The sequence below is a fragment of the Anomalospiza imberbis genome, chromosome 6 (genome assembly GCF_031753505.1).
Source record: "Anomalospiza imberbis isolate Cuckoo-Finch-1a 21T00152 chromosome 6, ASM3175350v1, whole genome shotgun sequence".
NCBI classification, from domain to species: Eukaryota; Metazoa; Chordata; class Aves; order Passeriformes; family Viduidae; genus Anomalospiza; species Anomalospiza imberbis.
Genome location: NC_089686.1, coordinates 31,446,780 through 31,473,129, shown reverse-complemented (window position 1 = coordinate 31,473,129; position 26,350 = coordinate 31,446,780). Strand labels below are relative to the sequence as shown.

Genomic DNA, 26,350 nt, shown 5'->3' with positions numbered 1-26,350 from the left:
TAAAGATTTTGAAGTTGTTCTTTTAGGATGCAGTGTTACAGCCTGTTCAGAGAGACTTTCCTTATGAGATAGATCCACCCAGTATTAAAACACTCTGCCAACAAACTGACTCCATCTCATTTTACATCGCAATGATGACCTCTTTATTATATCAAAATATTAAGGGCACATACTGATGTATGTATTTTATCCCAAAACACTCTTTTGAGTAAGTAACCAATATATATTTCATTATCAGCTATTCAGTCCCTCAAAGGACTCTCTACTGGGCTGATCATCAGAATGTGGGAAGCAGGTCTCTACAAAAGCCATATTTTAGGCTGGCAGTTTATGGACTGTGTGGTGAATTTCAGACACTGTCTGACTCATTCATCACAATGACTTTCAGCTTTTGAGTATTTCTCCAGGCATATATGTAGAGATGAGTGTCCTTGTTAATCCTAGAGCTCAAAAAGCTTGAAGGTTTCTCCACACTTCCTAGAGTTTACTTCAAAAAGAGGTACACATAAAGCAGTATTTTCTGCAGGCTCATGAGATTACCTCTGGTTATATAGGGTATATTTCTGCTTCTGGAATTTTAATTATTCACTGTTCAACTCTGGGATTTCTAGCACCTCAATATATTGTATAACTTTAGCTTTACACTAAAAGCACCATCCTTTTCACTTCTAATTTGATCCTGGTCTGCTATATTTTGTTGGGATGTTGTTTAGACATAGAGTATGAGATTCCTGTTTTAAGTCCACTTTCAAACTGAACTTTTCCTAAGTCCATTAAAACCTTAAATAGTTAAATAGTAGCTGTAATTGTTAACCTTCTATTCATAGGATTGTTACAGCTTGGTGACCCTTTTTTATTACAGGGAAGTTTTATTCTAAATATGGGTTATTGTTAATATAAACAGATGAATAAATATTTTGGCATAATCTGAATTAGTATCTTTAGTTTGAAAAGTATCATGAAGTTGTTCATAGAGGTATATTTTTGTTAGTGACTAACAAAACTATTCTTGAAAATATGATTTAATGTTTATCCACCAGAAGTTAATAAAATCCCAAATAAGTAACCATATAAATAAATAAGCAAGACATAACCATACAATTTATCGGAACAATGAACAATTAATCATGTAATTGAACATAAAACCAGATGTAAATGTGGAAAACTTTGGTTCAATATTGTCACTTTGCTCCATTTATTTTGCCATAAAATGGAATTTAGAATTGCTTTAGATTTGCCTTCAAGAAATTATGTCTTGTGGGAGGTCACCAGTGTTGTGGTAGCTTCCTTCCACCTGTTTATAAGTACTGGAATTTTAAGTATAGTTTGGCATAGGGGGTGGTAAGGACTCTGTGTCTCTTTCTTTACATAGAGCTTCCTTTTGTGATATTAAGCCTAGAAACCAGGGTAGCCATGACCTGTCAGTTGTTTCCGACCTTGGCACCTGATAATTAAGCATAGCGGAGAAGCAAGTCCAGAGCTTGCTAAGGAAATGCCAGGCAGCAGGGCAGAAGACATTGCTCCTTGTGAAATCACAGATAAAGATGGGAATGATTCCAGTGCCCTTTGTCTATAGGTATGCATGCAACCCTGTAATTGAAAAGGTGTCTCTAAGCTTCATCTAAGCCCTTAGTATTACAATCTGATTTTCAGGAAACTTTGTTCCTGCAGGAGGTACTAATCGCTTTTGCCGTTGACAAATGGGTTTTGTACAGTCTACATTTTTAAACATTAAACCAAAAGCTAAATGTGTTGGGATCCTTTGTTGTTGCTTGTTGGCTTTAGTACTCAGCTTTTTAGTATATGTTTTTTAGTATTCACATACAGCAGTGTGATCTGCAGCTGATTTCCCTGTGAAGGACAGCTTTCCCCATGTTGCTTGCTTAAGATTACTGATCACAGCTAAATGGATGACTGTAGAATGACCCTTTAACTTGGAAAAATAAAAAACAAAGTAGCAAAAGTGGAGACCTATGATGGAAACCTGCTCCAAATGTTACTGACTTTCTGAATATCAATGGTGCTTAAGAGTATTTTGTACTTTCGCCATCTGTATTGATAAAAAAATACATAGTATCCCTGGTAGTTTCTGTTAATGTTGAGTTAGACAGTTTTGTAAGTTTCAAGGGATCTTGTTCGTTTCAACTAAACAAATCTCACACATACAGCAGAAAAGTCTGTGAAAATCATCACAGAATATGTCAGCAGAGATTGTTCTGGTTCGGAACCATCCAAGGCTGGTGCCGTGGATGGACAAGGCTGTCCGATTCCTAAACAGTTAATCTGGCCCTCCTGGGCGCTGGCCGCTCTCCCGCCGCCCAGCGCTCCCGGTCCCGGGGCGCGGCCGCAGTGTCTGATAAGTACCTGTGTGCACCTCTCAGCAGGAGCCGTGCAGGGCAAGGACAGTGGTAATATGAAACCAGTCTCGTTGGTTTTTGTTCATGGCCCTGGAGGCTGAAATCTGCATTCCAGATGAAACCTCCAGCAAATCGGAAGAGAGTCTCTTTTTCTCCTACTTTCGTCTGCTTCAAGGGCGCTCACCCGAGTTGGCTCTGCCCGGACGGGCACTGGGGGCTCTCTAAAGGCTTCAGGAGGGGAACACAGGAAGCTTCATTCAGAGTTGTTAGCTCGGGTTTCCATTTGACATTTTTTGGTGATTATGGATTTACAAAAGAAGTTCTTTATCCTAGTGGCGAAGCTATGCAAAGGAATCCGTCAGGAATTTTCTGCTGAAAACCACCCAGCGCTGGCGCAGCGGGACAAGGAAGTAGGGAGCAGCCGCGGCGCGCTCGGCCCGGCGGGACGGCTGCTGTAGCTGCCGGGCGCTGCGGGCTCGGCGCGCCGGGAGCCAGGGGCGCGCAGCCCGTCGGGGTGCGGAGCCCCGGGGGGACCATTGGCCGAGGCTTCAGCCGAGGTTAGTGCTGTGACAAACCCCTCTTGTGCGAGGGAACAAGTTCCAGACGCTGCCGAGAACTGTTTATTCCGGTGGGTCGTTTTGCTGCTCCCTTGGCGGAGCGGGAGCCCCGACGGCCGGGGCGGAAGGAGCGGCGGGGCGGCCCGGCCGGGAGCGCGGGAGGCCGGCGGCCTGCGCGGGCCGGGCCGGGCCGGGCCGGGCCGCCTGTTGCAGCGCCGGCGGCCGGCCCCGCCGGCAGCCTGAATGCGCGCAGTAAGCGTTGGCTCAGCAGTCAGCAGCACTGCTGCGAGCGAACCTGTTCTCTGCTTCACGCAACATGGAAGAACGTAATGGGATGCCCGACTGTAGTCATCTTCTAGACCTGAAGAGCACGGCAGAAAGCGACCCTGACCCACTCACTGCATTTTCTGTGAAAACACTGTTTGGATTTACAGCTAAGTCTGAATCTACAGCTCCCAAAGAAGAAACAGTGCTTAAAGCATTTCAACCTTTGCCCAGCAGTATAAATACTCACGCTAACACCTGGCATGAGAAGAATGATAATGGATGTAATGAGGACTCAGAAAATCAGCACAGCGTGGATAGTACCAGTGGCCAAGCTGACCCAATGTCTGGCAGGCAAGCAGGCCTGGATCTGGAGTTAGCTGACCAAAATGAATTACTTCTTCATCATTTGAGGTTTGTTCAGACTTTGTCTGAATCTGACAATGATGACAAGGATGCCATTCTTGTGCAAGGTACTTTGGTTCATACAACAAGTGACACAGAATCGGACACGGAGAATAAGGACCTAGACACCGATGAGAACAATGCAAGCAAATCTGGGATAAAAGATGCTGCTTTGTCTGCTGAGGCCTTGGACAATAGCAATCAAAATAACGAAGAGACAGAATCAGAAGGGCACAGCAACAGTGATGACACTGTGGATACAGATGACACTGAGTTACACCCACCATTCTCTAAGCAGCTCCCAAAAGAGCTGGATGGTATTCTACAGTATGACTCCAATGGAAAAGAGAAAATGTTAATGGATGAGCAGTTCACTCATTTGCTTGCTGCAGGGGAATGCCCTCAAGAACTTTCAGATGAAGAACAAAGACCTTCCGTTGATAACTTATCACTCCAAAAAACAGCACTGGCTGAAAAGACTTTCCAGCTGCCTGCTTTCTTCAGTGGACTACGTGTCAGGAAAAAGGGACTAACCACAGAAGATGGGGAAACTGTTACAGAAATTAAACCAAGGGAGAATGATTTAGCTCTGCTTAAATTACGACAGCCTGTTAAGAAATCCAGTATTGCATCAGGTTTGACCATTAAAAAAAAATCATCTGAACCTAAAGCAAATCCCACTTTCCTAGAACAACTCTCACACTTGTTAAACATAGACGTCTCTAAGAATGAAGATAGAACTGAAGACTCAGGTGAGGGATCTGGGGAGACTGAGGACAGTGATGAAGCTCAAGAGAACAAAGCCTCCAGCAAAAGAGAACCACGATTTCCCTCTGAGGAGATAAAATCAAGCCCTGCTGAATCTGCACTGGATGCCTTTAAAGCCTTATTTACACGACCTCCCAAGAAAGAAACAACTGCAGATACTTCAGAGCTGGAAGCCCTAAAACGCAAAATGAGAAATGAAAAAGAGTCCTTGAAAGCTGTATTTGAAAGGTCAAAATCAAAACCGGGGGATGGACCATCAGACAAATCTGTAGGTTGAATTACTTTTTCTTCTTAAGATCTGGAAGTAGAAGGATTAAAAAAATAATTTCTTGTTTAAATATTATTGGTGGGGACTTATGATCAAAATGTCAGAATTGCTCCTCTTCTGGTAGTCTCAAATTTTGGATTCCCAGCTGAGGAAATCTTGGGGCTAATTTGTCAGAATTTTTGATCATCTGCAGTTGAAGCAGAATTCAGCCCCAACTTATGGTGACAGTAAAAGCCTCTCAAGCAGAAGTGAGAACTTAACAAAATTATCAGTTTCTGATATTAAAAGATCTCTCCATAACAGTTCTCTGTATGTTAATAATGGCTTTAAGTCTGTTTGATGCTGCAGATATTTACTGTAATATTGTTTAACAGTTTCTCAATCTTGCTCTGTTTTCTTTCATTGAGTATTTTATTTTTAAAAGTAGTATTTCATTTTACCTGTAGGAGTAATTTTATGATACGAGTTGTTACAAGAAGTTGTGGGTGATTTTAAGCTCAGTTTGTTCAAGACATAGAACAGGAAGGTTTTTTTTCTTGTTTACATGCAAATATCTGGCTTTTCAAATATTGATAATCATTTAACCTTGTCCAGGTGAATCTTGGTGATTTCAATTAGACAACTCAAGTTTTTGATTAATATAAATGTTTGCAAGGTTAATGCTCTTAGGCATATGGAGATGTAGTTAGTGTATTAAAAAAAAACAACAATGCAAAGTTTTCATACAATCATAAATTACTTTGAATGTGATTTGAGCTCTTTAATTAAAGAGTAACCTTTGGGTTGGCATTCCCCCAACCCAGAATTCTTACCGCCACATCTTTGGCAGATGTAATCTGCCCAGGAGACTATTGTTGGCTGAAGGGGGAATTACCTGAAGGATTCCATTTTCAGGATTGGACCTTAAACCTGAAGCTACTTAATTTTGTGTTGGTTATACTCTCTTTAAAATTTTTATTCTTACATAATATTAAAAAAAAAACATGTAAAAAATCCTGGTCAGCACTTGGGTAGACTGATAATGCCAGTTTGCAGTAAGTTACCTATGGGGAGGAGAAAACAGGTATTCATTGGCTGTGGAATGTACAGCATGTGCAGTCTGCGTGTGCCCTTCCCATCCTGGCTTGCTCCTTCCTGCTTACACCAGTTGCTGTGCTGGCGTCAGCGTTCCTGTGGCTCTCAGCAAACCTATCTGGGAAGCTGTCATCACACACAGTGAGGGAGGAGGCACAGGAGTCAGCAGGAGTGACTTCTATAAATGTCTGCTTAATGTCCGCTCTAGTGCAAGTCTGTATTTTCTCAGGGCAAAGCCAGAGCCTAAGGATCTAGCCTTTCCTTTCCCTTGCCCCTGTGGGCCAGTTATGGGGCCATTTTCATACAGGGTTTCACTGTTGTTGCAGTTGTATCTATGCAATTACTTTAGTAACGTGTTGAAAATCAGATTACAGAAATATTGAAGATATAAAAAAAAAAAACCACCAAAAAAATCCCTCTAAAAGAATGCTTGTTTAGTGGGTCATTCCCCCTCCACCCCTTCCCCATTTAAAGAGTTATTTTAGCATTCCAGTTGACAGTGCAGTCCCATTAACAGCTGCAGCATTACTTTGATGTGGCAGTATTACCTGGTATGTGGACTGAGCAATCTGCAGGGGGTGGGGCAGGAATTTCATAAACTCGCTCTGCTTCCAGAAAATTATATTGTCAAATGATGTCTTAGGTGAATTGCTCTAATGTTTACTTGTAAGAGGAGCTCACTATGGAATATTTCACTCTGGAAGAAAGATACAGGAAAAAACCCTATCATTCGTGACCACCTCTGTAATTCAGCAAAGGTTAGACAGCTCTCCACAGTGATGTGAACAGTTTCAACAAATCACTGCATGTCACATGCATTATGCTACTTTCCTCCTCAAAAACATTTTTCTACACTGATTTATTTGTGTCCCTTCCAACCAACTGAGCACTGCTTCAATCATTAGAATGAGACAGATAATCTTTCTGGAGCACATGTGTAGAGGTGAGCATGGCAGTTGCTGTTTGGAATCAATTGATACTGCAGACTTTTAATTTTTTCTTGTGTAATTTTAACAGCCTGACCTGAGTCCCTCAGAGCAAGATGACAAGACTCCAGGGAGACTCCAGACTGTCTGGCCACCACCAAAAGCAAATAATGAAGAAGTAAAAGTAGGATTAAAGTACACAGAAGCAGGTAAAACAAAGAGGTGAAGCATTTGCAGAAATTAGTTTCTGACGTTTTTAATCTTGTTTGATACAGAGATAGTGATAAGTCACAGTATTTTCTTATCTGGAAAAACAGACCCTATGTTTCATATGTGTGGTTTACTGCTACTTGTTAATTCTGCATCTGATTTTAAATGTGAATGGCTAAATATTGTGCAAAACTGCGTGTACAAATTTGTGAGGAAAGAAGTGGTATTTCTTGATAAATTAGGTTATCCATTTCCAGTAGGATTTTGTTCAAATGAGTGACAGATTGGTGATAGTAGTTGAGTGACTGCCTTTTCTGATGCCTGGGTGCAGGGGGCAGCCCCCTGCTGAACTCTGGTCTGGCTGCAGATTTTCTTCAGGTACTGTCCAGAGTGAAAACATCACCATTATTGCAACATGTGTATGAACAGAGGAGAGCTCATATCCAGTCAGGCCACTTCTATAGCTTGTCACATATATTGTCCTGTGCAAGTGTATGAAAGGGTATGTCCAAAGTGCAATGCTAATTATCAGATAAGCTTTTCACAGAAAAATATTTCTTCATTTTTTTTATTATTTAGCTATTTATATAACATACTTACAAGGGAGAAAGTGATTATTTTAGCCACCACAACTCTGGTTCAAATTTATATTCTTGAACATAAAACAGGAAGTCCTTGATACTCAGAAATTAACCATAAACTGAAGAATACTCTGAAATATTAAAGTGAAAGACAATAGGCCATCTCTTCTTCAGGTACCTGGAGATTTTAGAAAATACCACTTAGAAAGTATTAAGTGGAACTAAAAAAAAAGCTTTTATACTACTTTGCTGAGAGAAATTGTTCAGGGGAGTGCTGTGTGGTTCTTTCTAATTCCAGTTGATATTTATATGACCTTGTATTTGAGAAACAGTACTCCTATTTGTTAGATTTACTGCTTTTTATTGTTTAGTTGTTCTCCATCTTTTTTCAGTTTTCTCTGCATCAATTTCTTTTTTTTTGTAATGTGGGAATAATACTGAAAGTGTAAAAGTTGTTGGAAGATTGAGAAAACTTGGCTTGACAGAAACAACATGGTTCTAATATATAGAGAATTAAATTTAATATATAGAATTGAATTTATGGTTCATCAGATTGGTCTGAATTTGCGAATCTATTACTTAGATGACCAGGACAGGTATTCAGCTGTTGGCAAGTTGATGTTACTCTTAGATTTTTATTATAGGCTATATGCTTGCTATATTTAATTTTACCCAAACAAATATTTTTTCCTTCTAATGACTGCAGTCATCTGTGGCAAAACATATGCTTAAAGAAAGAAAGAAAACTGAATTAACAAAAGCTCCAGATTCTACTACTTGTAGAGAAATTGGGTCATGCTTTCTTGAAATTTGAATAGGAAAGACAGACTGGCTTAGAGCCCATGTAAATTGTTACTCTTGTTACTGTGATATTTTGGGTGGCAATGTCATCAACATGTTGATGGTTTGTTTGCGAAGTCAAATTTTTCTGGACCAGATTCTGCAGTTCATTAGTTGCTCTGGCGTCTGGCAGAGGGATTTGAATGAAAACAAACCGCTGGTGATTCAGCTGGGATGAGAAGTAAGCAGAGCTTTTAAAGGAAATAGGCAAAGACTGTGTTTGCATGTTAAGGCTATGTTAAGACTGCAGTAAAGTTATAGGTGTGCCGCAGAGATTGGCAGGTTGGTTTCTTTCAGCTACTCAGGGATGGCCAGAAAGCAGTTGTAAATTGCACATGATGGATCACTTAGATTGGCTGTTCTGAGGACTTGTGCCACTGTTCTAAAGCATTACGCACAGAGTCTCCTACAAGTGAAGCAAGGTGCTGTTCATGAGTCATGCAGTTATAGGATTGGAGTTCATATCCAATGTTGGTCTTATTGCTGGGGTTTGTGTGGTTTTGGATGAATATGAATGTGGCAATACAGAAAAAACTTCTAAATTCACAATCTTCTCTCTGACAGTAATAGGTACCTTAAAAGTGCGTGTGTATACTGGCATTTCCCCTCATGCCCCTTTGCATCCAAAATTCCCTTCCAGCCACCAATACTTTAGAAGTTTCTTGACCCCCTTTTAAAAAGTGGGCTTCTTAAAAATAAGCTGTAATGCAGGCTAATCATCTGCATTATTTAAATTAACTCTTCTAAACAAAAAACCCCATTTCTTACCTCAGTGTCTTGTCCTGACTACTAAGATCAAATGAAAATTCTTGATCTCAGAATAGAATTCAAAAATTGTGTGTGGCAGGGATGTTTGTGATTCCAGTCTTCCTCTACTGATATTCCTGTATCCATATAATAAAAAATGCTGAAGTGGTTTGTTTTATTATCTTTCAGCCAATAATTTATGTTAGTGTTTTAATTTATGTAATTAAGGGTTTAATCTACCAAAACAATAGGCATGTATATAAAAACCATAATAAGAGGATGAATTATTAGGTAAGTATTCATTTAGTACAGCTTTATTTTATTTTTATTTTATGCTCATATCCAAAGATGAATTTGTCAACATTCATCTTTGTACTTCTAACAGGGTACACAAATATATACATATATTATGAGGGAGCATGTTTGTTTTTTACATTTGTCATGATAAAATAGAATTTCAGTAAGACTGAAAACTTGAAAGTCAGAATACAGTAATCTTTTTTGCAATTCTACACTGTGCCTTTGATTTACTTTCTTCATCACCATGCACTATGACAGGTCGGGATGTTGAGGGAGAATATTCCTGTCTTTTTGATCTTTTCTCACCTCCTTGTCATGTTTTTCCTCATTGTTCTTGTTGCCTGGTGGAAGCAAGAAATTCAGGCTTAATTTGGCCTACGCAGCAGACATCACAATGACTCATAGCAGCTTGGAGGAGTAGCTAACTCTCTCCTGAGGCTCATAGTCTGGCTTGATGTGTGGGAAACGAACTGAAAAGCAAATGGAAATAACAAGGAACACGTGTGTGAGGCTGACTAGGTCTGGTAGGAATATTAGAAGTGAACAAAGTTGGGGATACAACTGAGCACTGGGTTTTTTTTAATGCATTTGATAACTGGTTGTGCAGTCATAATAGTCTCCTGCAGTATCTGGATCTTGAGTTGTTAATTTTGAATTGAATGGATGATGTTGCAGTATTTTGGTTTAATTTATGTTTTCTTAATTCTTTAATGCATGTGTTTCCATAGAGCAAGTGACTGTGTTGTCAACTGGCTCTATGTAATTAGCACATGGCTGCTTGCATGATTCTCTAGAGAAAACTGGAACTTCTTTGAAGTGTGTCTAAAATAGCTGAAGTCCAGAAAGTCTGTAGTACATTTATGTCCTGGAATATTAGAAAAAGGGTACTTTAGTTTATAGTTATTCCATGGGAATATTTTCCATGGAATCAAAGACATTTCTGTGCATATATTTTTGGTCCTAAGTTTCTTTTCCTCCGCTTTCATTTTAAGTTTCTTTTTTTGTTTTTCATCCATAATTCTTGGAGAGACTTCCCACATTTTTAAGCATTATCTCTGACAGAAGGGTAGATATGTCAGCCATTATGTGTGGTGAAAATATCTAGCCAGATAGAGGAGACAAATTCATGTCTATACTGAAGAAATTCGTCTGTGATACTACATCACATTGAATCCACATATAATGAATATCTCAACTTCTGTGTATGACTGGGTCAGCACTTGCAAACACATGTCCCAGAAAAGGAGTTCAGACATGGGTTCTGCAGCTCCTGAAACTAATGTTTGAAGAACAGTCTCCACATTAAGTTGGTATAGATGTACAGATTCTGTTATTCCTATTAACAATACCATTTTAGCCTTCAGGATCAAACTAGTTCTCTTGTATACAACAGAGGGAGTTTAGTCTTTTGCTTAGCAAAACAGAAATGTAAAAAGTAATGAGAGAGAGGAGTATTTTATATTCCTGTGGGAGAAATGTTAAAAAAGCCACTTGGAAAATTCATTCATTTAGTGAGGTTTTTTTCATTTTTTCATTCAGTGTTTTCTTTTAAATTCAAATTTAAAACATTTAAAAACCTAATTTTCTCACAGTCTGTCTGTTCATGATCTTTAAAATCTACAGTGAGGTAATGCTGTTTCTATGGTGCCACAATTTCTAGAACAGTCTGTGAGGATGTAAGCACAATTTCAGGGTAATTTAGAAAATCAGGAGGTGTCTGATAAAGGTCTTATTAGACAAAAAATACCTGGATAAATGGTGAGTGAAATACAAAATAGTGGCAGGGGTTTATTGCTAAGTCTCAAATAAATGAAATCCTTGATCCCCTATACTCTTAGTTCCCAGCAAGAAAATCACTTTATGGCCATGATGTAGGGCCATATGCCCCAAATGCAAGGAATAAACAGCTTACTTGAGAGAAAGAGAGGCATAATGGTTGGAACAAAAGGATGAGAGATGAGAGCATGATTTCTTATCTTTCTTTAACATAAGCTTCCTTTGTGGCCTTGAACAGTTTGTCTTTAAAAGGAAGACAATGTCTGTTGTTAAGTGTTCTGAAGAAAGTTGTTGTAGCAGTGGCTACCAGCAATTTGTTTCATCCTAAGTAAAAAAAAAAAAGAAAAAAAATATTTAGTAATTTAGGTTTATTTCATTTCAGTGTGGTGTTTGGGGTTTAGTTCTGGGATTCTGTTATAAATTTTACTGTAGGGAATTAAATCAAGCAGCAGTATAGGAAACAGGATATTTTGCATTGCTTCAAGGTAGTGCTTTTGTGATTGAATCACTGATCAATTTGATCAATTTGATAAAGTTTTTGTAAATGATTTTACTACATTTTACTGTATTTATTGTGGAGCATGACAAGTGCATGTAATTTGGTGTTTCATAGACAGATTCACTAGTGTGCTTTTGAGAAGCTGAGGATTTTATTATGAGCCAGATTTTGGTAATCATACTGTATTCTAGAGTAACAATGACATTTTTCCCCCTTACTTATGATACCTAAAGCTATGATTTGATGGATTCAGAAGGTATTGGGCTGAGATTTACTTTGAAAATACTAACAAAAACCATGCTCCAAAACAATCAAGCAACAAAAATACCCTTTGCTTTTCCCTCCCCACCTCAGCTGACAGTCATTCATACTGTGCCTCTTGAGACAGGAACAAAAAGATAGGCACCTGTAGATGATTAATATTTATTGTTGAGATGTTTGTGTTCAATTTTCAGTCCTTTTGCTACTTCCTAGGATGGCTTCAGGAAAGTTTTGGGAACCTTTCCAATTTTCAGTTTATCCATCTGTAAAATTAGAATAAGAATTCTGACCTATTTTTCAAGTCAAATTAAATTCCTTTTCTGTTTATAGGCTCTTAGCATTAGATAGACATGCAGATAGGAAAGAATATTGACTTTTTAAATTTAAATATTAAAAAACAAAACCCAGACCAGCCTCATAGTTCCAGAATGGTGACTGGACCTAAGGCCATGGGATAAAATGTCCATGCCTTCCCATACACTGAGGATCATATTTTTACATGGTGAAAGGGAAGAAGAGTTATGTTCCAGTTTTTCAATAAAAATCATTGCTTTATTTTTGTTCTGCATACTCTCTATAGAAATGTAGTAATTTTAGGAGACCTATTGTTTTTGAGTCTGGGTGCATGTTTTGCAGTAGGTGCCTAACAAGGACAGGTTTTACAGTACCCAAAGTCATGTCTGGATACATACATATGTGTAGCCATAGATACCAGCATGCTTAAGATTCACACACAGAACAGCTTTAGAACTTGAAGTGGACTAAAAAAGCTGATTTCTAAGTTTAATATTTTCCTAGTGAGAAGATTAATCTGTTGCCTGAATATAATAAAGGCAAATTGTTTGAAGTATTTCTTTTACTGTAGTTTTAATTTTGAAATACAGACTGCACTAGGCACCTGAGCAATCCAATTTTGCAAAGACCCACAACAGTCACAGGGTTTTACGAGATGATTCTTGTTATATAATTGAAACACAGTGAAAGAGCCATTGTTTACACAAGAAGAATGACTTTGTATTTTATTTCCATGGTTCTTTATGAAATATATGAAGGCCTTTGTGAACAGAAATGCCTCTGAGTTTTACTGAATTCCATTTCCTGTTCTTCAGTCTGACTGTTCACTTGTGATGCTTTCTGAAAATTTGCACCTGCATTTAGAACTGCTTTTTGGATTTCTTTATAGATAAATTCTATATCAGCCCTGCCAAGTTTGTTCCCTCTGCTATGACACAGACATGTACTCTTGTCATAAATCTGTTCCTCGTGTGTGCTGTTAAAAGAGTTACTTGTTTACCATATTGCATTGGTGAATGTGATCCTGTGATAGGTTGGCTTTGTAAATACAAAGTAGGACGTTTATTGAGAGAGAATTAGTGGTGAACATCCCCAGCAGCAGTTCCTCTAGTGTTGCCTTTCTGGGAAGGTGAAATGACAAGTGAAACTATTCATCTCTGCTATCAGGTAAATGAGCTGTAACTGTAACCCCTCAGCTGAGGAATGGTCAGGCAGATAAGTTACTCAGGTGACTGCTTTTGAATAGTGCTTTATACTGCTTTGCAATCAGAAAGAGGAGTACCTATTTTACTCATTTCCATCACAGACCATCAAGGGGGTGCTGGTTTTTCCGTAGGAAGCTGGTTTTTTGTGGTCACAGTTCTATTATTCTTGGGGAATTCAATGGCTGTTGTTAAGATACTTCACATCCTGTTGTAGGTTTACTCTGATGTCCTCTGTGTTATTTAAATATCTGGAGAGTATTTGGATACTAGACTATTGGCTTGTTTTGGGCTGTCTATTTTCCACAAACACCTCTTCATTTGTCTCCTTTTCTCACGTCTGCCATATTTTCACCGTACCTGAATCTTTAAGGTACTGAGAATTTTTGAAATTTTGGATTTGGAGGGTTCTTCCTTGTCTTAAAAATGGAACAAAAAAAAAAAAAAAAAAAAACCCCAAACCAAAACAAAAGTTAAGCTCAAGTGAAGCATGTCTGCTCATTTCCCAATCTGTGGATTCGGCATCCTTACATATAAAGAATTATGGGTCTGTAAAAGAGTTCAAGTTCAGTGGGAAGTAAAGAAGAGAGGACAGAAAAGAGAAGATGGAACGGGGTTGAGGGAAGGAGGATTAGAATCATGTTTTCAAACAACATTCAGTATTATTTTATCCAATCCTCTATCCCTAAAAAATAGGTAATTTTGTGAATTTCTTTGAGCATAAATAAATTTTAATTTCCTAGTTGTAGAAGGATTCTTAAATGCAGTTATGCTTTATAAAAACCAGTCCTGGGTTTTATAAAAGACTGAACAAATTAGATTTTGAAAGTTGCTCATGTGTATTTTTATTAAAAGAAAAGCCTGAAAATTTGCTTTTGTTTTATGACTGTAGCCTGAGAAAGCCTGGAAGGTCACATCAATACATCTGTGAAAAGAAATAAAAAGTAATTAAAAAGGTGTATCTGTGGTGAGTAGGTTCCCTTCTGACACCCGGTGGTTAAAGATGAGAACTACATGGGGAAATAGAGGAGGAAACAAATGCTGTAGTAAAGGGGAATATTGAACATGGGACCAAAGGTTACCATGCAGGGAGAAAGCATTAAGAAACCCTCACTATTCTGAAATTTAATGAATCAGTACAATTATAAATCAATGATTTTCTTTATACTACAGGGTGTGGTACATCTCAAGAAAGGTAGCTTGCACTCAAGTTTTCTAGCTTTTGTTCTCTAATTACCTTTAAATTGTGTTAACGTTATTTTGCATGTTTCCACACACCAAGTTTAATATGTATGGCTTTTTGCAAAAATGAGTGTACTGACCAGAAGTGGCTCTACAGGCCATTTAACTTCAAAGCTTCTGCTTTCTATATGTTTCTGAAGTTTCCTAAATTGCTGTGTAAAGTTTGAGGAGTAACCCATCTACTTGAAATGTGAGTTATGGAGATTTCTGTGGGAAAAGTTTTCATGTAAGATTTTATTTAAAGTTATGTAAGTAGGTAAGTTGTTTTATTACCAAAGAAGAAAAGGTGATTCTTGCATACCACAGTTGTGAACACAATAGAATAATACTGAATAATATTTGAATGTGTGTATTTGCTTTTTGCAACAATTTTAAAGAATGAAAATTTATTTCTGGGGTTTTAGGTTGAATTTTCAGGTCACCAGATTGACCAGTGAATGCTTGCATCTTTTCTTTTAGAAATGTTGGTGAAGAGTGCAGCATGCTCAGTATTAGGAGATTTTCATGAGCATGTATTGAGTATATTTGTAAACATTGGTGTTGTTTTGTATTCAGAAAAGTTCTGTGTGATGATAAAACTGAACATGCATTAGACATTTTGCTTATGTAGGTTGTCCAAAACATCCAAATTTTATTTGATGTTCGGTTTTCTCTGCATTAGGAAAAGCACACATGCTTTAGTGTGTATTTTCTTTGCAAAACAGTGAAGCACGCCTCATACTTTACTAATCATGAGGAATATTTTTTGGTTTTGTGTTTTATTTTTGCCACCTGGTGGCATATTTTGTTTGTCACATATGTCAGCAGTATCAGTCACTGCTATTTCACAGTCTAAAACTTTCTTTTTTAAATGCATGTTTTAGAAATGAAAAGCAAAATGAGGAATTCTTTCAAGTGTTCCCAACCCAAACTTCTGTCTTCTAATCAGATTGCATGGAAATAATCTCTCAGAAAAGTCTAAACTTTCTGATCTGCTTTGGTCTCCTTCCCTTACCACACAACATGAAAATACAATAATGAGTGAGCATGATTGGTATTTCTGATTGTAAGTCTTGAGGAATGAATAAAATCAGCATTTGATATTCTGTGTATATATCAAGCTTAGAGCTTTATAGAAATATTTCTAAGTGTATTTGGTTTGTGTGGCCTGTTTTTGGTAGTGGAGGGTACTACAGAGGTGGCTTTGTTTTCATAGTGTTACTGCATGTGGCCCATGGTTAACCAAGGAGCATCCATGGGATATTTTTACATGGTAGAAATTTATTTAAGTACTTGCTATTTGATTTTGGTTTTATTTGATAGGCAGTGCTAGTGTTTAGCAGCACTTCAGAAATTCGGCAGTTCACAAGCAGTTCATAATTTTTTGTAAGACAATATGAGGGGGAGCTGAAAATACTGACTCAGTTATATATTTTTAGTAATGAATGAAAAGCAGGGGGTGTGCAAGACTCCCTGCTAGAATACATCGCTAATGAGTGTAAAATACATGTTCTCTGAGTGAAGTGTAAATACAATCTTATGCTTTTGTCTCTAGCTCACCTAAAGCTTTACAAGGAGGGACCGCCAGGTGGGTGAACAGTGTAATGTTGTCTGTCTGTGTCTAATCTTTGGTCTCTTTTGTTACCATAAAGGTAGTATTCAACTTTCCTTGATGGAATAGAAATGGTAAAGGCTGAATCTGCTATATCTACCACCGTTAAGAACTAAAAATTTGGTAAGACTACCGAAGTTCTCTAATAGATCAGGAACTGTTTTCAGAATTCTAGCTTGTGGTACTTCAGTTTCATTGGTTGCCATCCCACTAAAGTGAGTGGAATTTAGTTTAATTTCTTCTTAATTTCACATTAGACATGTTATAATTTGGCAGTGGATTTTTTTCTAAAGTCTTTGGAACAAAGACAATAGTGAAAATGAACATGCTCATAGATCTTAACATTAGAGTTATGGAAAACTGTTTGGACATACACTGATCCTTATTCAGAACAAGAGCACATGTAAGGCTGACAAAGATAGACAGTAAAATCCCACTGACAACCATGTAAGGGTTAATTAAATACTAACTGATAATGCCATTAGTCATCATGGAATCACAGAATATGAAGGGATCGGAATGGATCATAAAGATCATCTAGTAACAACACCCCTGCCATGGAGAGGGCTGCTCCCAGTAATTAATCAGTAGGGATGTCTTTTGAAGGTAAAAGAGGTTTAATTATCCTTTAAGAAAAAGAATTAGCTATATTAACCTGATTTTTGGAAGTTTATTTCACTTATAACCCCTGCTGTGTCTTTGTCTGTTTTCTTGCTCAGTTTTATAACCACCAAGAGCAGGACACACACAGTGTTGGCCATTTTTAGATTTTAAGTGAAGCTTAAGAAAGACATTTTGAACAAATGCTCATGACTCAGAAGCTCCTTTTAAGCAGCTCTTTTGAATTATTAAATTATGGAATCATAGAATAGTTTGGATTTGAAGGAACCTTAGAGGTCATCTAGTTCCAGCTCCCCTTGTCGGGGAAAGGGACACTTCTCACCAAACCAGATAGTTCAGTGTCTCATTTAACCTGGCCTTGAATGTTCCCAGGGATGGATGGGCAGTTATTGTCAAAATGTGTAATAACTAAATGAAACTGAGTTGGCACTCATTTTAAAAGAAGAGTTTCTGATAGTATTCCTCTTTTTTTCTACAATAACTTAACCACTTCTGCAATTGTCTGCTGAAGTAACTGACAATACTGAATAAGGCATGGTTCAAAATATTTATATTTTTCTGTGTGAGTTTATTCATTAGGTAATTTCCTGTTGTCATGCTTTTCATAGAATTACAAAATAGCATCTTCTGACGTGAATCTTTGTATGGATTAAGATTTGTTTGGTTTTTTTTGCTCGATCCTTTTTTGTAATTGAGTTAGGAATACTAGATGTTGGTGAGGATTCAGTATGATTATCTTATAAGATTTAAAAACAAACCTTATGACCAGGATAAACTCTTCTTACATTATGTCAGTGAAGAACTACTCCTTAATTCTACCACAAAACACCATTTAGATGATGATGTGAGTAGACATCATATAAGAAGAAATAAATCCAAAGTACTTTGAAACCCTCCTGATCCCTTTGAAGTTCCATAATCACAGTCCAGTCATGTTTGTCACAGCTGCATGGATAATTCATAGGAAATAAGATGGTGTAAAGACATTTTTTGCATTAATTAAAGCAGCTTGTATTGGAGCTTGTTAGAATTTCCCTGCACATGGCATCAGTGATCTTAGGTTAGGAAAGTTATGTTGTCTGGATAGATGGGCAGTCTGGTTTGAGACACCTTTCTCCCTCACAATTCAATTGGAAGCATTTCCTATTTCCCTCATGTCCTAGTTTCACCCAGGACCCTAATGTTATTTGATACCACCTTACATCATTGTTAGGGGTGGGGAGAAAGGGACTCTAGCTTCTGGTCAAAAAAGCATGGCAGGAGAGGGGAAGCCATGCTCCATTGTTCATTGTCTCAGGTCCAGGGTGAACATTTTTGCATGTGAATCGCCCTGTCTTTATACTTTTGTTATTAACATTGTTGCCATTATTGTTCATTTTCTTATTTCATTGCTGTTTCCAGTAAACTGTTCATACCTCAGCCTGTGATCTTCATTTTTGACATCTCCAGTTCTCAACTCCATCCTGCTTCAGTGGGAAGTGAGAGGGAAAGGAGGAAGAAGAGAGCAGTGTATCATTTGGGGAAGTCTTGGTGAGGGGCACCAAATTGGGGAGTACCATTCCTAAATCTCACTCAAAGTGGGCTCTTCCTCACAGGACTCGGGTGGTGGTGCAGAGTTTTGTAGAAACTGTTAGCTACTTACAATTAGAGGCCACTTGTGTTATTTCCTGCCTGCTGGGAAACCAGGCACGTGGACAAATTGTATTTGCCTGTCCCATAAAAATTTCATGTTTTTCCCTTCATCCTGAGGAAACAAATAAGTAAACAACATCTTGGTCTTGTTTGTGGAACAGAAAAAGAAAATGCTACCACTCATCCCTTCCTATGTAACTTCTTGAACACAGTTAACAATGTTGATCGTACAGATATGTGGTTCACATTTTGAAGATTATCTGAATTTGTAACTAAAAGGATTAGAGGTGTACTTATTTGGGAATGCATTGTGTTTTAAAGAAATCAGCTGAAACTAAACTGTCCATTCGGTATCCTTAGCATTTCAGTATTGTAACTCAGCTTTCCCTGTAGAAACCATAGTCCCAAATGGACTCACAGAAATTGTGGGTATGTTGACTGAAACCAGTTTATCCTAAAAGGTCAGGAAAAATAATAAAGCTGAGCAGTTGGGGCAATAAATATTGATGGACTTGTTCATATTCAGATACCAAAAGCCTATTAATAATAGAATATTCTGCTGGTTTAGATACTTGGTTTTTATGGTTGCTAATGGTAGATTCAAGCAGTCCTGTGTTATACATTTTATTTGCAAGATTAGCTTTCAGGGCCAAAATTTTAGAAAATGCACTGCTTTAAGAATTAGCCCAATATATTGAATATCTCTTCTTTTGTTTCAAGTTATTTTGTATTTAAATTTAAAACTCATGAAGTACAATAACTATTGAAAAGATTGTGTATTTTGTGTAATTTAATCAGGATAAGCAGCTTTTCTGTATTGCATTACTTATATGTAAGTTTTGGTATCTGTCAACTTCCTGGGTTCCAGGTCTTTTTAATTTAAAAAATTTTATACAAGAGAGCATGAATGAAACTTTCTGGTGTCACACCTATATACCCCTAATGTTCTCTGTGTATTTGTACAGTTTTTGCTCTAGCAGATGTTGATGTCTAAAGGGGTATAGGCATTTGTCCACTGTTTCACAATGCGTGATACTCTGTTGTTTCACACAGTAGATGTTTGTGATTCTATAACAAATTCCATGTCTGTTGCTGTACAGCACTTTAAGCTCTTTGTTCACATCGTGTCCATCTTCCTTATTCAACCATTTTGAACTGTTTGGGGTTGCTGCTTCAGTTTTTCCATTGTGCTTCAACAAAAATTCTTTTATCTGTTCGCATACTATGTTTGATGAAATTACAGGACACAGAGTTACTTCCTCCTTGCACTTGGTAGTTAGTTAAAACACATTTTTATTTTCTTCTTGCAGCCCGTTACTTGGTAGATGTTAATTCCAGGCTTTAACTGGACTATTTCAAATGTTGTAGTACCTTATGATAAAGAAAATAATGTCTTTTCCTGATGGACTGATATAATTTTAGTCAATGTTATCTTTATAAGATCCATATTGATAAGATACTTTAAAATCATGAAGCAGACTGATACCAAACATGACAGTTAGGGAAGGAAGTTTATCCTATTTGCACTGGTTCTGTCTTTGCAATGTTCAATGCTAAAGTAATTTTTTTTAATTAGATAAAATACTAATTAGAATTACTTCTTCCTGCAGTTGCACGTAGGCAGAACCAAATATAGCATGACTGGAAGTTATGATACCTTCTAATATTGTCTGTGTCAATGGGTGGCAGAACAGGATTCATGACAATTGTGTAGTTCATCCCTTCAAAAACTGTGTTTTATTTTTTCCCAAGCACCTTATAGGAACATAGAGTTGAACAAGGAAATGTGAAGTATATATGTTACTATCAAAAACCATTTAGCAAGCTAAATTTTCATTAGGAAAAAAATAAGGCAAAAAACTGTATTAAAATAAAAGTTTATGTTAAAAACAAATAAGATAACAAGTTCATACCTAGAATAAAACAATAGCATTGAACTGGAAAAGTAAGACTTGAGAATTTGCAGCTGATTCAAAGTTAGTAGAAGTAGGGAAGACCTGAACGCAAATTTAGCATTCTCTCATCAGAATGTTATCTGCTGGCTATGGAAAACATGAGAATAAATGGAAATTTAAGTTTCACAGTAAGTAGATTTTTTTTTTTTTTTACAATTATGGATTTATTTGTCCTCCAACAACGTGGAAAAAGGAAATTTTGCACTTCCATGTCATTGTATATCTTTAGTCTTCACTGAGGTCTCTATACAGATTCCTGTGTACTTTGCCAACTTTCAGATTACTTTCAAAAATGTTTTAGTGAAACATTTTACAATGACATGGTATTATGTTGCTAAGTATCAGGAAATGTAACAAATATTTGTTTATTTATTATAAAGCTTCTTAATGTATTTCTGTTTTATCTCACTATCTTAGAAAAAATGTATAAAAGTTTGTTTTAGCTTCAGTGAGTTATAATTATTGATTGCAGATAGCATCAGGTTGCAAAAGTAAAGAATATGTCCAAGTGGGCAATAGCTTACATGATGTATTACATTTTTCTTGAAGTGGCATACTCTCAAAACAAAGGAAAAAGTAGTAAATTAGAAGGAGTAAATGAAAACCGAGACTCCAAGCTGTTTGGAGTGGAATCTGTGCAATGTGATTATTTACTTTTTTGCTTGAATGCCCACTCCTGTAAGGGAGTGACATTTAAAATTATTGTTTTGGTAACAAAATCCTAATTTGCATGTGGTAATTTTTTTAGGATAGGCGCACTTAGCATTTGCAATCTGATTTTTATCTGATTGTCTCAAAAGTCCTTAAGAGTAATATCTGCTTAAGGAGAAGCTAAATTTATGCCCTACAGCCACTGTCTTCTTGCAGGCAGATTGGAGACTAGGCAAGTACATCAGGGTATTTGTACAATCAGCCTTCTGTTATGTGTCATAATAAAATAATTTAAATCTTCAGCACTTTGACATTGAGGTGTTTGAGCGTGTCCAGGGCAGCAGAAGGATCTGGAATGTAAGTCCTATGAGAAGCAGCCAGTGGAACTGGGGTTGTTTAGTCTGGGGAAAAGAAAGCTCAGGGGAGATGTTATTGCTCATTACCTGAAAGAAGGTAGTGGCCAGGGGTTGGTTTCTTCTCCCAGTCAACTAGCGATAGGATAAGGTGAAATGGCCTCAAGTTGCACCAGGGGAGGTTCAGTTTGGGTATTAGGACAGAGTCGTTAAACACTGAAACAGGCCACCATCCCTGGAAGTACTCAAAAAATAAGTAGATGTGGCACTTCTTGATACGGTTTAATGGTCATAGAGATACTTGCTCAAAGGTTGGACTTGATTCTGGAGGTCTTTTCCAACCTTAATGATTATTTGATTTTATGAAAATGCAACTCCCCTGACATTGCACCAACTAGGTAAAGAGTCCCCTTGTGATACAAGGATCAGCTTGGACTTAAAATGTATGGTGTAAAAATGAGAGAGCCAGGTGGTGCATGGTATCGGGATCAGTGTGAGTGCACATTGAAACACAGAAAGGTCTGGCTAAACATCAGGAAATGATTTCTCACTGTGGAGGTGACTGAGAAACTAGCACAGATTGCTCAGAGAGGATGAGAAGGATGAAGATTCGTGGAAGAATTCGAAAGCTGTTTGGATGTGGTCCTGGGCAACCAGCTCTGGGAGAGGTGGGGTTGCAGACCAGCTGGCCTCCAGAGGTCCCTTCCAGCCTCAGCCACTCTGTGGTTTGTGATTAGAAGCTTTTCTTCCTGTCACAGCTGTAGCCTTGTATCTGGGCTGGCTCTGAGACCTGCCCTCAGGTGTTCATGTGACTTAACTGACAAGGCTGAACGAGTAACAGTGGTTATGTGAGAACCAGGCTGGCTACAGAGCCGTAACAGATTTCTTCAACTCTGGCATGGTTAATTTTTAACCTAGACAAATCACTCAGTGATACTTTGGTATTTCTGGATTTTATGTGTAGGCTACGTGAATTATTTTTAGAGTTAAATGGAATTTAGGAATTCAGTAGTTTATAAAGCCTGACTTATATTTTGTTGCCCGTATAGTTCCTTCTGTTAAAATGTCATTATTGTTTACTTTGCTGTTTTGATTTTTACCACTCTAAGCAGCATCCCAACACCACTACCTAATTAAACTTTATTATTCTGTTGCCAGTATGTTAAGGAACTGATTTTTGGAATTACATGAATGATATGATTTTTTTCTAGTCAAATTCTTCAGCATTTTAATGATTCTGATTGCCATCTCAGGCATATACAGGTTATTTTCTTAAAATGTTTACTATCTGTGTACAATTGTACTAAATTAAGGTGACCTCACAAAACATAGAAAAGGAATGGACATGAGTTACTTCATATTATGCAAGACAATATAATTGTGATGTGATTTTCTTTATAGTATCTTGTACAGAAAAATAAACATTTGCTTGAGAACTAAAGGACTTTGCTGGGTGTCAGCTTCTATCCAATAGATAGTTTCTTCTAGTTAAAAATAATAAAATTAGAAGCTTATGCTGTTGAATGTCAGTTTATATTATAGTAGACTATCTATTAAATCTGTTACAGTATATCAGTTTATGATGCAGTAGCACTGTTTTGAGAAATTAGTTTTTTATTATTAATTCTTATAGCTTAGTGCTTTCTAAGCATATTTTTAAGGAATAAGTAAATGGTAAAAGAATTGATACTCTGTCTTCTGCTTTAGAACAAAGCTTAAACAAAACAATCTCTAGAACTTGTTTCAGTGCTTTCAGCTAGCAGCAATGAAAAACACATGCCAACAATGACATATTCTTAATTGTTAATTTTTTTTTAAATTCTTGTGCCGTGTTAGATTTCATTCATAGGGGTTCTTCCATCATTCTCTAATTGCAGAAAATTTGTGCCAAAATAAAAAAATAAGCAACAGAGGGTTGGGAATGGGTAGACATGGTGAAAAATCTGCTTCTGGTGTAGGTCTGTGTCATCATAGGTGAATTATGACTCTCTTACCTAAATCTCAAAGAATTTTAATCACTGGGCAATCCTGCATAGAAAGTAGATCTTTTGTTAAGATAGATCTGTATCCTTCTATTAGCCAAACTAAGAACTGATTGTTAGGAGCATTTTCAAAGCCTGTTATTTGCTTCAGTTATCAGGTGACCTTAAAGAGCTAACCTTCAAGTTAGGACATTCATAAGGTTCATGCCCTGCAAACTGAGTGCTTAAGGCGGCTGAGGTGCCAGAAAGGTCACAACTTTTTCTGGGGACCTGAGGCAACTGTTTTAAGTCCTGTTTAGGTGAATGGATATGCAGAGCCTGTATCCAGAGGGAATATCAACCAGTCAATGGAATTAAAAGCAGAAAATGTAAAAGTTTGTAGTGCTAACTAGTTGTGATTCCCAGAGCAGATTCCCAGCAGAGCTGTCAGGCAATTTTCTTATGCCCGAAAGCTCTAAGTAGAGACCTGCTAGAGGGCAAGGAGAAGTTTAGATAGAAACTATAGCTAGCTGGAACCAAGGTTTTTATTTTATGCTGTGTAAAATATTGATCCCTTTTCCTTTTGATTTTATGTATCAATTCAGCTGCTTGATTATAACTTCACCTGTGTTTGGAAAAAACAGCTTTACATTAAAAGCTTCCACGTCATGTAAAATTCAGGGTGATGATGATCAAGTTACCTTTTCTTTCCTCTTTCCTTTGTGTGTTCTGAAGAGAAAAAGAAAAAAAATAAAGAGCAGCTAAGCACTGGAATATTTTATTTATCTGGTACTTTGGTCCATACTTTGATACTTTAATGTTATTTTGTTAGTTCTGTTGAATGGGTCATGCAGACTTCTTAGTCTTAGAGACCATTGACAGTAAAATTTAAATTCTTTGGGCTATTTTCAAACCTTGTTTAAATTAGGATTTAGTTGAGGAGGCAGAAGCCAAGCAAGGAAACTGGAAACATGCTTTTGGATAAATTTTGATTTGAAAGCAGATGGAAGTGGGACTTTGATCATTTAACAACAAACTCCAGTTGCTTGTTTAGGAGGGCTGTAGCTTCTGGACCAGTGTCTTACAAAAGACTCTCTTACGGTCTCTTAAAGCCTTACACCAGTGTTTTGAAGGGTCATGGCCAAATGCAGTCATGGTACAGATTAAGGGGAGCAATAGTATTAGTGGTCCTAAGGGTATATTTGGTAAATCTATGCCATCACTAAACTTCTGTGATCAATGCCTGGCCTCGTCATTTTTTCACTGCTGAAATTTCTCTGGCTTTCAGTTTCATGCTTTCAGCCTTTGGATTTTGCTATATTCTTGCTAAATGGCAGAGCTATCCTATATCTCATTCACAGTATTCTGTGCTTAAACTCTGTAATTATTCTTTGTATGATAGAATTAAGAGAAAGAATTCTTTGTACATCACTGTTTGGTACTTTCTGAGGTCTTCATTTGTATTTGTGATTGCTATTTTATCCAATTTGACTGTATATAGTGATTGTATGTTTGTCCATTTAAATTACTGTATTTGATGCATGTGGTTTTAGAATTCAGATGAGGGTGTGTGTATGCATACATGTGCATGTCATAATATCCTATCAGTTCCACATTCATCTGCAAAATTAAGCAAAATTATAGTTTCCTTTTGTTACTTCAGTCTGTTATATCTTTTCCCCCATTTTCCCTTCTTAGCATGGAAGACCTCTGCTTTATCCTCTTCTCTCAGAAACACCATGGAAAATCTGGTCATGTGGTCTTAGAAAAAAATGCTAATTACTGTGCTCAGATTTTCTTTTCCATCACCACTGCAAAAGGTCATTTATTTGAAAGCCTACACCTGCATTCTGGACCCGTGGTGTTGTATGAAATATTCTATGCTGAAGATGGCTGGTTTTCTGACTCTAAGGGAATGTATTTTTTTATTTTTACAGAGTACCAAGCTGCCATTCTGCATTTAAAGAGGGAACACAAAGAAGAAATTGAAACATTAAAGGTATAGTTTTGTAATTATTTATTTCCCTGTCTAGTGCATTTTACAGATTTAAGTGGTGCAAGCATACACTTTCTATCAAATGCTAAGAATTTAATTCTTTCTTTCTAGAAGTTGTTTTCAGTTGGCTGCTGACCTAAAATTAATTTGGTTAAAATTTATACCTGCACTCTTAAATGCTGTCCAAAAGCAGTTTTATTTGTTTCTTCTTTGTAGTTCTCCTTATTGTTGTTCTGTTAAATTCTTCCCACTAACACAGCAGTGCAGTATTTTTACGTTGGCACTGGTGTTTAACTACTTACTCTTTCTCAGTGAAGCATACTTCTGTAGAAGCAGTTTTCTGTAACTTTAACAGGAAAATAAGCATGTGTGAGACTTTCTGAAGTTTAGTATTGAGCACTCTGTTTTGATGTTTCCTCTTTCAAAGTGTAAACTTGACCAACTAGTTATCAAAATCAGAAATACCACAGTCTAGTATTAGAACTCACTTTTCCTTGGCCATGGTAAATAAAGTGGAATATTACAAGAAAGTGTTTTTATTGTAAAAGCAGGAACTTAAATGGCAGTATAACTGAATTTGGTGATCATCTCTGTTTAAAATTAACAGCATCTTCCTTTTCTCACCAGTTATGATATATTCTTAAGTATAGCTGCTCTGTGTTCTAATACAGGTTCATATGCTAAATCGTTAGTATACAGGTCATCAGTTACAAAACGTTCAGAATTTCCTTTGTCATCATTAAAACAAATAGAATAGAAAATAAACAGATTTACTAACTCAGGAATTCTGATAATGTAATACATTGGTAACTGTGTCATTAGGCAAATCACATTGTGATAAATTAATATTTACAAAATACTGAATAATACAGTTTAAAGACATGGAACGATTTCTGTTCTGTACTGTTGAGTGCTTTGCTTTCCCTGCTCTTGCCACTAGATGTCAGCTGAGTCTTTCAGAAAAAGTTCCCAAAAACGAGTGCACCTTTCATACTTCCTTCTAAACCGAGTGTGGTGCC

The 26,350-nt window shown here is 37.2% G+C and overlaps 1 protein-coding gene across 5 annotated transcripts in view; it reads left to right on the top strand.

Moving 5' to 3' along the window:
• Positions 1 to 26,350, top strand: part of FMN1 (formin 1) — a 169,147-nt gene that overhangs the window by 44,620 nt on the left and 98,177 nt on the right. For 3 of the 5 annotated variants that reach the window (XM_068193065.1, XM_068193064.1, XM_068193066.1), the window contains exons 4-5: positions 6,711 to 6,828; positions 25,273 to 25,334. In XM_068193065.1, the coding sequence (XP_068049166.1) occupies positions 6,711 to 6,828; positions 25,273 to 25,334 (180 nt within the window). Of the gene's footprint in view, positions 1 to 3,215; positions 4,620 to 6,710; positions 6,829 to 25,272; positions 25,335 to 26,350 lie in introns of those variants that run through there. The other 2 variants (XM_068193068.1, XM_068193067.1) reach the window with 2 other exon arrangements.